The sequence below is a fragment of the Phaseolus vulgaris genome, chromosome 1, assembly GCF_000499845.2.
Source record: "Phaseolus vulgaris cultivar G19833 chromosome 1, P. vulgaris v2.0, whole genome shotgun sequence".
In the NCBI taxonomy this organism is placed as follows: domain Eukaryota; kingdom Viridiplantae; phylum Streptophyta; class Magnoliopsida; order Fabales; family Fabaceae; genus Phaseolus; species Phaseolus vulgaris.
This window is the reverse complement of record NC_023759.2, coordinates 47,528,172-47,542,366: the sequence shown is the minus strand read 5'-3', so window position 1 is coordinate 47,542,366 and position 14,195 is coordinate 47,528,172. Positions and strand designations below refer to the sequence as shown.

General features: G+C 32.2%; 2 protein-coding genes across 4 annotated transcripts; one reads left to right on the top strand and one right to left on the bottom strand.

The window, feature by feature from the left end:
• Positions 1 to 451: 451 nt before the first annotated feature.
• Positions 452 to 6,904, top strand: LOC137814857 (glucose-1-phosphate adenylyltransferase large subunit 2, chloroplastic-like). Of its 3 annotated transcripts, none has more exons than XM_068617780.1 (15): positions 452 to 1,405; positions 1,891 to 2,013; positions 2,121 to 2,294; positions 2,585 to 2,677; positions 2,832 to 2,915; positions 3,001 to 3,056; positions 3,139 to 3,232; positions 3,329 to 3,441; positions 4,226 to 4,298; positions 4,430 to 4,510; positions 4,606 to 4,692; positions 4,778 to 4,882; positions 5,082 to 5,188; positions 5,574 to 5,634; positions 6,477 to 6,904. In XM_068617780.1, the coding sequence occupies exons 1-15, from the start codon at positions 1,166 to 1,168 to the stop codon at positions 6,576 to 6,578; spliced, it is 1,593 nt and encodes a 530-aa protein (XP_068473881.1). In that variant the 5' UTR covers positions 452 to 1,165; the 3' UTR covers positions 6,579 to 6,904. The 3 variants fall into 3 exon arrangements, with proteins under 3 accessions (XP_068473881.1, XP_068473880.1, XP_068473882.1); XM_068617779.1 differs by having other exon boundaries at positions 864 to 1,405; positions 4,223 to 4,298; XM_068617781.1 differs by lacking the exon at positions 452 to 1,405 and adding an exon at positions 1,760 to 1,809.
• A 1,946-nt stretch (positions 6,905 to 8,850) lies between these two features.
• Positions 8,851 to 12,385, bottom strand: LOC137814858 (mannan endo-1,4-beta-mannosidase 4-like). The gene is made up of 6 exons (XM_068617782.1): positions 12,200 to 12,385; positions 10,986 to 11,377; positions 10,507 to 10,704; positions 10,060 to 10,182; positions 9,491 to 9,687; positions 8,851 to 9,404 (listed from the first exon to the last, which is right to left on the bottom strand). Exons 2-6 carry the CDS (start codon positions 11,364 to 11,366, stop codon positions 9,056 to 9,058), a joined length of 1,248 nt encoding a protein of 415 aa, XP_068473883.1. The 5' UTR covers positions 11,367 to 11,377; positions 12,200 to 12,385; the 3' UTR covers positions 8,851 to 9,055.
• Between the last annotated feature and the right edge of the window lie 1,810 nt (positions 12,386 to 14,195).

The following is a 14,195-nucleotide window of genomic DNA, read 5'->3' as shown; positions in this document are numbered from 1 at the left end:
TTGGAAAAGTTTTCTTTGAAAACAAAAGAAGATATTAAAAAAATATGCGATGAATGTAAAAGTATATTTTCATAACAAAGCATATATCAGAGAATTGACATGCAATATAGTAGTATTTTTTAGATCACGTATTACGTAATGTCCTGCTAACCATGTTTACTCTTTTGTAGACCGAATTATGAAAGCAAGTATTTGCACATGGGTCTTTTGGCTCAATTTTTCTATGCTTCTGATCTCTGGCAGCTCGCTTTGCTTCGCGAGCCAATTAGAAAGACGCAGCATGGACATTATATTTTGTTATTTTTATTTTTGTCTTAATAACCTGTTTTCATCAGTGCAATGCGCCTTGTTGTAACCTTTATCAAGCTAGTGAGAAATAGGATTCTTGGCAGAGAACACGTTATTAATATAATACTACGACGATGATTATAAAAGAGAGCCGTAAATTGCTGTTTGGTAGATTCCAAAAGCATCCACCTTAATTAACGGTAAGATTTATTAGACCTAAACCTCAAAAGAGGAGGGAAACAGCGTACATGATCTGACAAAACCAGCGTGCATTTGGGAATAAGGATGCGATTTTAGCTTTTAGTGTGGTATAAGCCTGCTTGAGAATCTTTAGAAACTTATAGCTCGGTTTGTGTTGTGCAAGAGATTTTCTGATCCAAATGAAAAAGAAAAAAAAAGGTTGGTCGGTTTACATGTTGGTTTGAAGCTGTTAACTAATAAGCCATTCCTTGCTCTACCTCGAGGAAAACCCATCTTGCTTTAATTCTTTTAGATATTTCATCAAACAACATGATACCCAAACAGGACATATATGCTGCTGCTTTAATTCCCCCCCTTTTCCTCTTCTCTTGTACATTGCTTAAACAGAAGGGTCTTGTCACATCTCTATTTCCATTTATACTCCTTCCCGTTAATAGATTATTAGGTACTGGGGGGAAAAAGTTCTCTTATGTTTTCGTACATTTCTATTTCCATTTATACACATTTATTCAAAAAACAATTCTCTATATTTTAGACTTTAGGTAATCTAGCTGAATTAATTCTTGGTGCTATTAAACTTCGGCTTTAAATAATTATCTGATTTTGAATCAATCGCTTGTGGGAAGAATCAAACAAGACGGTTGTTTTAGTGTTTAGCAATTTACTGAATTTAGAAATGATGGTGGCAAGTGAGCTACAAGGACTGTCCATGCCCCTGGGTACAAAGAAACCAGCCTTCCACCATGACAAGAATTTGTCTTCCTCATTCTCTTGTAGCAGAGTGAACTTGCTTCAATCAAAGAATGTAGTATCTGGTTTTCCTTCAGGAAAATTCTTTAGTGTTGTTACACGCAGAAAAACAACCAGAAGATTTTTGGCTATGTCCACTCTTGCAGATGTTGCAAATGATTTTATGGTAAGTTAACTTTCATTTTTCTTAGTGAGCAGTCTCTTCGTTTGTGTTAATTTTATGATATACTTAATGTTTCCATGAACCATTCTGCTCCATTAAAATCCTTGGACTTGTTTATCCTGATCTTGACTTTGAACTTGATCACTGATTATTCTTGGTTTTCACCTGGTTTCTTTAGTACAAAAAAGTATTTTTCTTAGTGATGGAGAACAACCATAATTAAATTATACACTTTTGGACAAATTACACTCACGTCTCTTAAAATTTAGTAGAATTTAAATACCCCTTCTTTTTTTTACATCACTTTGACCTCCCTTGATCTATATAACTACACAAGAAATCAAGAGGCATGTGCTAACGTGAAAATAAAAACAGAGAACGGTAGTGAGGGAATTTTGTCAAAACCTGTGAGTGTAATTTTCTTTATTTGTTTTAACCAGCATACGAGAAAGTGTACATTAATTTACGTAGATAATATTGCATTTCAGGCCCTTCAATCACCAATACTTACAGGAAGAGAAGCCAACCCCAAGACTGTTGCATCGATCATATTAGGCGGAGGAGCTGGAACTCGTCTATTCCCCCTTACTCAAAGAAGGGCTAAACCTGCAGTAAGTGATTAATTTCACTACTCTGTGTTGATTTTTCTTTATTTTATTCCTGGCCTAGGCTTAAATTCATTCATCTGTGTGTGTTCTTCATTTCATGTGATGCTCAGGTACCATTTGGAGGATGCTATAGATTGGTGGACATACCGATGAGTAATTGCATTAACAGTGGAATTAACAAAATTTACGTCCTCACACAATTTAACTCTCAGTCCCTCAACCGACATATTGCTCGAACATATAATTTGGGAGGTTGCATAAACTTTGGAGGTGGTTTCGTTGAGGTACTCAGTCTTGTATTATTAATTTACTATTGGTATTACTATGCTTTACCTTCCTTTTTAGTTATGTCTCAGGCTAGACACTTATTGACATGGTATACAAAATCTACAAAGAAGTTAATTTCTATGTACTCTTACATTGTCAATATATCTGAAATTATAGTAGTCATGATTGTAAGGTAGGTTGTGTAAAAGTCAATTTACTATTCATGGCAATTTGTCAAATGACAACGTAAAATCTTATTACACTGCCCATGAACCATTTTCTTTACTAGAAGTTTGTTATGATATAGGTATTGGCTGCAACTCAAACACCTGGTGAATCAGGAAAAAACTGGTTTCAGGGTACAGCTGATGCTGTAAGACAATTCCTTTGGTTGTTTGAGGTATTGTATAAATCTTTTTCCTGTTCATAAAATTGTAGATTTTGCAGAATAGGCCGTTTGTTCACAGACGTAGGATTACCACAAATGCAAGTGTTTAAGGATTATGCCTATCTTACATTTACAAAAACTTATTGAGTCTGTGGTACTTGAATAGGACGCTGATCATAAAAATATAGAGAACATTCTGATATTGTGTGGTGATCAGCTCTATCGAATGGATTACATGGACATTGTGCAGGTTGGTATTAGCTGTTAATTTGATGTTTTTTCCTAATTCACTTTCTGTGGATATTTCGCATGACAACTGATCTCAACACTTGCAGAAGCACATTAATTCTTGTGCTGATATATCAGTATCTTGTCTCCCAGTGGATGGCAGGTATTCTATGTAAAGCTTGCTCTATTCCATTGTACAATATTGGTTTCTGAAATATTTATATTTTCTTCTTTTCCTTTGGTAGTCGGGCCTCTGATTTTGGATTAGTGAAGGTTGATGAAAGAGGACGGATATGTCAGTTCTTAGAAAAACCCAAGGGCGAATTGTTAAGATCTATGGTTGTTACTTTTCCAATCTCCTCTTAAAAGATTGAGTAATAATCTACTGCAGTTGTCAATATCACCTGTCTCTGATTAAAGTACTTGTTTTCATAGCATGTAGATACGAGTATTTTCGGACTATCAGCTCAAGAAGCAAGGAAATTTCCGTACATCGCATCAATGGGTATATATGTGTTTAAAATAGATGTTCTGCTAAAAGTTCTCAGGTAATAAAATTTCCCTGTTGGTTCTTGTTACCCCATTTTTAGTAGAACTATCAGTTTTGTACGGGGAGGTGATTCTATGAAGGTAGTGAAGTAATTGTGTTCCTTCCATTGTGCAATAATTATTGGAGGTGATATGCTCTATTTTGCATTAGAACACAAATATAAAGAAAATGCTCTGATGTTGACCATATATATGAAGTTCAATAAATCTGTTTTATCTGGCATCTGATAGAGGAAAAAAAAAGCTTACAGAATTTTTAGTAGAACTATCAGTTTTGTACGGTTAGGAGATTCTATGAAGGTATTGAAGTAACTGCGTTGCTTCCCTCGTGCAATAATTATTGGAGGTTATGTGCCCATTTTGCATTAGAACACAGATATGCAAAAAATGCTTTGATGTTGATCATATATATGAAGTTCAATAAATCTGTTTTATCTGGCATCTGATACGGGGTGAAAAACCCTTGTAACATGAGAGATTCTGTGTCCAAAGTGAATACAAGCTTCAACAACCTGATTTTGTCATATTATGGCATTGAACATATAGAGATTGTAAATAAGATAAGAGAAAATCGGATGTTCCAAAGTCCAGAGGTAATAACCAAGTCGAAGAGGCAGTCCAACCTTTCCCTCCTTAAATTAGCTGCTAAATTATTTTACTTCCACTACCCAGTTACCTAGATTTTACCTGATCCAACAATTACATTAGACTCTATGCAAGAAAAACTTACTATGAATAATCTATTATTATGGTTTTCATTCTTTCTTTATGACAAATTAGCAGGGGCTGTTATCCTAATGCAAATGATTTTGGATCTGAGGTCATTCCCTTGGCTGCAAGAGATTTTAATGTCCAGGTAGTTGCTCAATGTAAAAACTACTAAAGTTATAAAAATTGTTTTAGCTGAAGAATTTTGCCAAATATTCTATCAATCTAGTTTTTGATGAATGCATAATAATCAAGGATGGCCCATGGATTTTATCACAGGCTTGTCTTTTCAATGGTTATTGGGAAGATATTGGGACTATAAAATCTTTCTTTGATGCGAATTTGGCTCTTATGGACCAGGTAGGTTTGTTAGTATTTAAGTTATAGGTCTCAATCAGAAAACCAAATCCACTGAGTTTACACAAGCTGCAATTTATTGTTCTTCCATGTTGAAGCCGCCCAAGTTTCAGTTTTATGACCAGTCCAAGCCTATTTTTACTTGTCCTCGGTTCCTACCACCAACTAAAATGGAGAAGTGTGAGGTAAAACTATTAAATTCAGTCCATATACTTGAATTACGTGATTCTGACAAAAACTAATGAGATTGTGCAATAACTTCAATTGTAGGTAATTAACTCTTTGATTTCAGATGGTTGCTTTTTGAAAGAGTGCACAGTTGAACATTCCATTGTGGGAATTCGATCACGGCTTGATTCTGGAGTGCAGATAAAGGTAACCTTCCTTTTCTTTTGGATGAAGATCATTGTAACATATTCTTTATCAGGAGCAAGGCTTTATCTTTCCCAAGTTCTCATCATATTTCACTGCCTTTATTTTTTATCAAAAATATGGGAATGAATCACTATTTCCTGTTCAATTTCTCTTAGCCTGACATGAAACCATATGAATCACACTTACAAACACTTTTCAGGATACCATGATTATGGGTGCTGATTATTACCAAACAGAAGCTGAAATTGCTTCTCTTTTAGCAGCAGGAAATGTTCCAATAGGCATTGGGAAAAATACAAAAATTGTGTAAGAATCCTGAAAATGCTCTGAAGTATTTTCACATTATACAGCATACTACATGAAAGAATTTGCATGCTCTTGACTTGTACTAATCATTACATTGACATGCCTTCAATACACGTGCTTGCACATAAACAAAATGATGAAAACTTTGAACAATAACAACCAATTTACTTTCTCCCTTTATGTTGGAATCGATTTGGAGAAGTCCAAGTTCTGAAACAAGTTTAACTTGACCTCAACCTAATTGCTACCACAATCATTGTTCTACAGTAGAAATGTAGTAAGAAGATTTATATGATATATCTATGTGGAGTTTTACAACTGTTTCCATCTCTCTTGTTTTATCCTTGTTACATCTGTATAACTCTTGTACAAATCTTATATGCAGGAATTGTATAATTGACAAAAACGCAAGAATTGGAAACAGTGTAATTATTGCAAACAAAGACGTAAGTAATAACTTAGTTGTCAAAGTTCTCTACTTTTGGAAATTATTTATTTTCATTCTTGATGTTTTATTGGGGGCAAATGATTTCTTCAATTGGTGAATGAGATGTTTGTTGCAACTAATATACAATAGTTTAACGAATCATTAAGAATAGTTCTAAAAAAATTACTAAGAGTATTCTTTTCTAAAAAAATAATGATTAATATACTTTGTTGGTAGCAGAACTTGTATTTAGTACTATGTAAATCATCATAAAAGAGAGGGATTATCGATAAAAAGAAACACCCTTTTTTATGAATGGTTAAATTATCTATTTCAAAAAACCACATTCTCTTTCTTGATAAATTAATACGTGTTACACTTTAATTTATTTTAATCTGAACTATCTTTCTAAATGCATTTTTTTTTTCTGTTTGTGCAATTCACAATTCACTAGCAATTTGTTCGTTGATTAGGGTTATTGAAGGATAAAGTAAAAAATGATAAAATTATAAATTTGATAATAAAAGTGTTAAAAAATTAACTTTATCTTCTAAAGGGTGAGAATAAGTCAGGTTTTAGGTTATTTTAAAAAAAATATTAGGTTTAATAAGTCATCTATTTATGTAAACATAGATACGTTTTTATTAATACTATAAATATTAATTATATATTTATATTTAAAATATTAATCTAGTTTACCTATAAATTATTGAAGAATAAATCTTTGTCTCATTTAAACGTCTTATTTCAAAATATATGTTTTTAAAGAAAGGATAAATCAAGTTACTATTAGAGCGATGTAGCTAAAGGATATTATTATTTTGATTAGAATATTAAGTGACAATTGTAGTTGGGATGCAGAATGTGCAGGAAGCAGACAGAGGATCAGAGGGGTTTTATATTCGATCAGGAATCGTTGTGGTGTTAAAAGACTCTGAAATACCCAATGCTACAATCATTTAATCACCATTCTCACTCCCAGCTCCTCGCAAATTTCACCATCACTTCAATTTTTCACTCAGAATAAATTCTACAGTCCTGGAAATAAGGGCTAGCTCAAGCATCAATTTTTGAATCTTCATCTTCAATCATGGGAATCAAACAAACTACTCATTCATTTCACTTCACTCAACATTTTTCTTGGCTCATTCAACACAACAGCCAACAAAATTGTGCAGCAATCAAATTCTTTTGATACCTTTATTTGTATGGCTGATATAAGCCGAAAAAGGTTAAAGATTAGTTGAGATTATTTGCAAGATTGAATATTACTTTTATTTTAAAAGAAAGACTCTTTATATGCTGATAACCTTTATAATTGGAGACAAAGAAAGAAAGGCTCAAATGAAACAATTTTAAAATTAATTAATTTGTGTTACAGTACAGTTTACATGTAAATTGGTGACTTTCATTTTAGGATTGTGAAAATAACAATATTTTAAAAGAGTGGAGTCGAGTGAGATACACATCATTCGGTATCAATAATCGAAATAAAATGATATGCGATAAATTAGGTAATAGTTTATTAAAAATACGTATCAAATACGGTTTACAAACAAAATAGTCCACTATTAATACTGTAAATAAGTATTGTTACATAAGAGTAAGATACGTTTTTATCAATTTATCATTCTTTCTTATATAGAGTACTTACTTGATCATAAAAAAAATCTTTTTGTAGATTAATTCTCGATCGTGTACCAGAAAGTAAGTTCAAAAAAATGAAAAAAATAGAACGAGGAAGGAATTATAGACAATTGTTCAAGTAGATAGCACTATGGTCCAAATCTTATAAAGAGATGACAAAAATGCGTATTTTTACCAATTTCCACCTTTTTGAAAATCTTCCTTGCCACCACTCTGCTCTACCAAGCTTCATAATCTCTTTCAACCATGCTAACAACTTCCTAAAATATCTTGCTTGTCCACTACAAACGTTCCAATGCTTTCATACTAGTATCTTCCAGTAAACACAATTTGATTCTTTACTCTTAAATAACACGCCACCTCCCTTTTCTCCATAAACCTCTTTATTCTTATTTTAGCAAATCTCCCCCCAACTTTCCCACATATAAAGACCCTTTTCTACCTTTTTTTCTATTAGCTACAATTTTTCTTTTTTGAAGCTTTATAGATAGATTAACATCAGTAAATCACTATGGTACCCTGCAATCTTGCAATTCAAACAATCAACCTAGAAGCTGCATGCATCAGTATTAATCCTTTATGAACTGACTTCTACTATTGTTAACCTTGAAGCCCAATACTAATACAAAACAACAAACATTTCTAAATTTAATTGCTTTATTATTTTGTACAGTAGCATCACAAAACAGAGAATGATGTTATCTCAATTTTCACTCTCCTTTTCTTTTTCAATCAACTTGTGAAAAACTGAAAAGCTTTTTAACGGATCATGTTGTAGCCATATGCTTTTCTCCGGCTTAAATTTTGAAGACTTCCATTAACCGAAAGCACACTGTACATATGCTCTTATCCACTTTCTTCCGTTACCACAAAAACACATTTTTCATTAGTATTAGAAACTTTCAATTAACTTGTAATCTACCATTAAAATCAGTAACACAAAGGATGCATTTTTCTGTCCCTTTCACCATTATTCTCTTTTACATAAAAATCATGCTAAATTCAACACCATCATCCTTTATAATAAATACTCCAACACCTTTTATAGAATGAAGGTTTAATCCATTCTTTTGGAGCCATCACAGTCCTTAACAGCATCATCTTCCTCCAGAAAACTTTTCAGTAAATAACATCAGACACAGTCAATAATTTCTTCTGGATTCACGCTCCATCTCCCGTTTATTTCCAGCCCATAATTATTCCCCCTTTGCATATTTGTGCTAGTAATAATAATAATGCAGTGTTCTCTATCATCACGCAACCGCTTTATTTTGTTTTTTTTGCCAAATCATGTATTGAATTAATTAGTCACAAAACTCAGTTTAGCTACCTCATTCATTAATATAAAGGGTCCGTTTGAGTTTTCAATTTTGATAGAATTGATTAGCATTTATTTTAAGAAAACTAATTTGTATTCCCATGCAGTAAGACATGTCAATTAAAAATGAATTGATGAGACATGTCAATAAAGATATACATATCCACCACAGAAATATTGAAAATAGAAAAGCACTTACGTTATTGTGCAAACATGAAGGAACTACAGTGTAACGTGATTCAAAAGTATGAGTGCTGTACGAACAATCACTAAGATATGAACATTTATTTTTCGTATATAATAAGGAACAAGTGCCTACAAACTTGTCCCTGATATATCATTGGACCATATATGTAACTCTTTCACTCGCTTAATTTGTTCACACCACATGGTATTTTCCTAGGAACACAGTAAGAGGAATATATGTGTTGTAACATATAGATGTGAGGTAGTAGTGGAATTTAATGGTTGTGTACTAAGCAATACTTGACATTTTGTGGGATTGTTGATCAATAATTCTGGTAGTTGAAGGACTTGTCTGGAAGACAACTTCATAACCATCATAGAAATTATCCATTCCTTGAGCCATGAGCTGCCAAAAAAGCCCTCCAGCACAGGGTCCCCCACTGCTAGCACTACTGTATATGGCATTATACATTTTGCTCAAGTAACTGTCCCTTTCAGCCACACTGTATGACCTACAAGACTTCCCAAACTCACCAACAACAACAGGTTTCCCCAGAACATTTTTCGCATCCTCAATGTGTGTCTGTAGCCACTTGTCAACAAATGCAACCTGAGCAGCTTCATTTGAACCTGGCAGCCTGCATTTATTACTTTTCTTCTTAATATCATTTTATCAGTGAAAATATATGTGCACATAATTATTACTATTATATGTCGTGCGTACCATTGTTCAGGGTAGAGATGCATGGTAGCAAAATCGACTTGGTGAACTAGGTTGTTAGAAATGAAATCAGTGCCAATAAGTTGATACCCAGGATTTAATTGTTTTTTTCCTTCACCATAGAACCCTTCCAGTCCTATTTCAAGCAAATGATTACTATCGATGGATTTGACGTATGCAGCCATCTCAATCACCCATTCCTGCAAATGCACAAGATACATATATTAATATTCTCATCTGCATATAGAATAATTATCTATATCTATATTTGCATAATTAACGACCAAGTTTAATTATTTTTATATTTCCTGACAATTAATTAATCAGTGTCCACATCACAGCGATAATATTGAGTTTGGCCCTTCCAAAATCTGTGGCCTATTTCATTTGGGAATCTTGAATTCAAGGAAAGGAATAACATGACAACAATGCTGTCAAATAAATGTCAAGAAAGAAAGCCAAACAAAAGGAATCACATATGTGTGTTACGTGTGTGGCCAGTTATTATGCATATACTATGATGTTTGGTAATATCTAAACTACTATTAGCATGAGAGCAACTGAGAAAGGACCTGAATAACTTTTCCAGAGTTGGCTTGTTGGCAACGGGGTTCATTCATAAGTTCCCATGCAAATATGGCAGGATCGTCCTTATATGCCACCCCACTTACTGCGTTTTTTCTTGTCAGCACAGCCTGCATATTTTGTAAACCACAAAGTATTAATTAGCTAAATTTGAATTGCTTAATGAACATTATGATGGTAAGTGGGGTGATAATTATTTTTTAAATGCATAAAAAAGCTGAAAACTAATTAATCTCTGAGATTGATTAGTCTTTGGATGAAAAAGCATTAAACGTGTCATTTGGTAATAATGTTTGACAGTGAGGTGATGTTTACATTTATAGAAAAGCTAATTATGCTTGCAATGGGAGAAACTAGACGCAAACAATTAGGTGGCCCACCACTACTATAGTTGTTGTGGCTATAGTGGTGCATGCATGGTTGGATATAGTTACCTTGATATGGTTTTTGAAGTGTTGCTTGGCTACAGGATGCGTAAAGAAATCATCTTCACTGTTCACGTACTCGCCATGCTCCTTCTTTACCCATTCCACATACTGATTTTTCCCACCAAAATCTTTCCAGTTGTTCACCAAGCTCAGTATCAACCGTACCCCATTTTTTCCTGCTTCTGATATCACAAAGTCCAAACCCTACGCAACACGCATGCACTACTTCATCACCATGGGATATATAATTAATTTCTTGCCATGTTATGTAGGAAGAAAATGATGGGAAAATCAGAACTAGTTATCCAAAAACCCACATAACTTAGTTTAAGAGTAAGATTAGAAGGATGAAATACAAAGTTTCTTTAATCTTTCATTAAGATTTCTAGCAGAAAAAATGAGAACTAGTTCTGCAGAAAATCACATCTGAGATTGCATTAAAAAGATTAATGGAAGATGGATTCAATTAATATATATACACTGACCCGGAATACTTTCTCGTCGTAGGAACCAGGAGAAACCTGAAGGGCTCTGTAAGCTCCATCATTGAAAGCCCAAGTTCTAGCAACAGTTAAGCCATGGCTGGAAGCTTCTTGCAAAATGGAAGCGACCTTGGGCCTTGTGGATGGATCAGATGCCATAAACATTAACCAGTAAGCGTTGAATCCGTTGAAGTAGAAACGCTTGTTGTTCAGAACAAAGTTGGTGCCACTTCGTCGAACGAAGCCACCACTCTGAACTAATTTGCGTGCTGAGTCATGAACATGATCACCACCTTCCTCGCACTTCACGTGTTGAACAACCACCATGGCCACCATAAAAGCAACCATCAAGACCATACTTTTGAGACATCCATGCCAACCCATTTTCTCGCTTCCTGAGATGAGAATAAAATATATCACTATGGCATCTTCTATATATATACACTATTTAACATAAGTATACTATACCATATTTATGATAATGGTTTTTAAATCAGCTAAGTAAAAAAATAATATTTTTTATGCAATAAAGTTCTACACATTTTTCTCCTCTCTTTCTCTATCACACTGTTTAAAGGTGACAAACCCCAACAGTTCAAGAAATATAAAACTTAAATTTTAGACTTTTAAGTCTAAATTTAACTTTTTGATGGTTTGAATCTTACTTAGAAAATCCCATAATAAAACCCTAAAAACGCTTTTTATTGAAACTTTGACTCAAGTCCAGATAAAATTTAGTTTTTTTTTTTTTGTTTGATCTGCTATAGCTTTCAAATATAACAGAGTCAACAACATATTTTATCTCCTCTCTACTTATTTTATAAAATAAACTTCTCTTTCATGCAGAATTAGTTATAAAGACGTAACATTAAAATAATTAAAACAGTGACTGTGAATTCCACATCATAAAACTAAGAGTGTAATAAATCATCAATTCCGTTTTAAAAGTATTATTTTCTCGTAACTATCACTAAAATAAATAAATAAACTGAGCAAATTTTCAAATACTGAAAACCATACTAAATAGTTCTCAAAGTATTAAAAAATTCAAATTAAGTTATTAAATATTAGCAGAATACATTGACATAAAAGCTAAATTAATGAATTCAATACTTTGAAAACTACTTACATAATTTAATTAGTTTGAAAGATTATTTAGGAAAGAAACTGGTGGTTATAGTAGCAAAAAAAATTGATGAATATTAAAAATAACTAACCAAACAGGGTGTCACCAAAGAGAAAGAGAGACTAAGTAGGAGGGCAGAGCAAAAGATTTATTGAAAGGAGAAAGATGAAGAGTTTGTGGGAAATGGCATATTCTTAGGGCTTTATATAGTTATAAAGAGACACAGACAAGAACAATCACAAGAGAAGAAGGGTTACACTATTCCAGATATGCATTGAAACAGTTTTAAATAATTAGGTACATGTCATTATTTAAAAGCTTTGAGTATGATTTAGCACTTTAAAATTTTGCATTTTATTTTATGCTTCAAAGAAATACATATAGGGAAAAAAATGCATTGATTTATACGTGCCTATAATGCCAATACGTGTATAGGTTGTAATTCATGCAAACCAAACACATTTGTTTTAGATGGTATTGTACTCTGTATACATATATATAGGACACAAATATTGGTACTTTTGACGATAGAAATAAAAAAAAATTACGATCTATGGGTAGTCAAAAGTTAAATTTCTAAAAATATAAAGATCAAAATTAAAATAAATTATAAAAAATAATTCAAATGCATGTATTTATTCATGAAGTAACTCCATATCGTATATTGTGCTTATAAAAAAAACACAACAACAAGATTTAGATTAAGTGATTATATTCATGATCAAATATTGGTTTTATCTTGGATTGGCCACGTCATAAATTAGTCAGAGTTAGAGTGACTCATTATAGTGTTCATCAACGTCAGTTAAAGGTATTTTCTATAATAAATGATATTTTTTTTGTTGGGGTTGTGTTTAATTTGAGGGAGAAAACAGAAATAAGAAAAAAAAAGAGGAAAAAATATATAATATGAATAAAAAAATATAATTATTTTGATGTTTATCCAGAATAATCACACATCGTTTAATACTTATCCCTATATCCATTACAGAAGAGTCTCTTTAATTTCTGTGTCTCTGTCAAATAATTTGATATTATTTTGTATAGAAAAAATAAGAACAAATATGAGAGATAAACACTTTTTTTTAAGTTAATACTTGCGTTCCGTAGCGTCTGAGAATGGAAACAAGAGTTTGGAAGGGATAAGAGGAGAAGCGAGCCCCACCACCATTGAAATGTCACAACCTTAATTGAAATGTCTCTTTTTTCAAATAATATCTATTAAATAAATTTGATTTTATATAAACATTTTAATTTTTCAGTTGTAATTATTTTATAACTGTTTTATTGCTACTTTATATTTTTTATTTTTTTTATGCAATGTATGAAGAGTACTTAATTAAAAAATAAAGAAAGAAGAATAGAAAATGAGATACAGTTGTGAACAGCTGGTTAGTTTGGTCCCACTAAATAGTTAGGGTTGTGAATGGATCAAACCAATTAATACACATATCTTCTATACACCAAAGAATGGAGATAAGCCCCTTTTTTTCATTGATTTCTTAAGTCAGATTTTGTGGTGTGCAAAATGTAGGATTGATTATATATCACATCTTATGAGTTCACTCCTATTAGCTACACGATTAAATGGTATTAATATGGATAATGCTATTGTGTGATCGCTGAACTATCGATTAAATATATATATATATATATATATATATATATATATATATATATATTTTATTTTATTTTAAAAAAAAATCAGAACTAATTTTTCTTCTTTGATACAAAATAGATATTTGTGAAACAATAAGTAAATAATAGAAAATAAAACAAAATAAAAAAAAATGACACCGATAATTTTTTAAGTTTTACTTAGAGTTTGGTATACAAGAGAGAATGAGTTATTTCTCATGAGAATTGGTCTGACATGTTGATCAAAGCAAATTTCGTTAAATAAGAAGTTCACTCATTGTTGTAAGGAAACTAAATTATTGATACCCCTTAATTAAGTTGGGAATGGGGACAATTGTTGGGGATCCCTTAATTTAATGGGAGACCATGACCAATAAATATTGGTAATTGATTTATTGAGTATATTCAATGATGGTCATTCAAAAGTCTTGAAATTATATCTTCTTGAA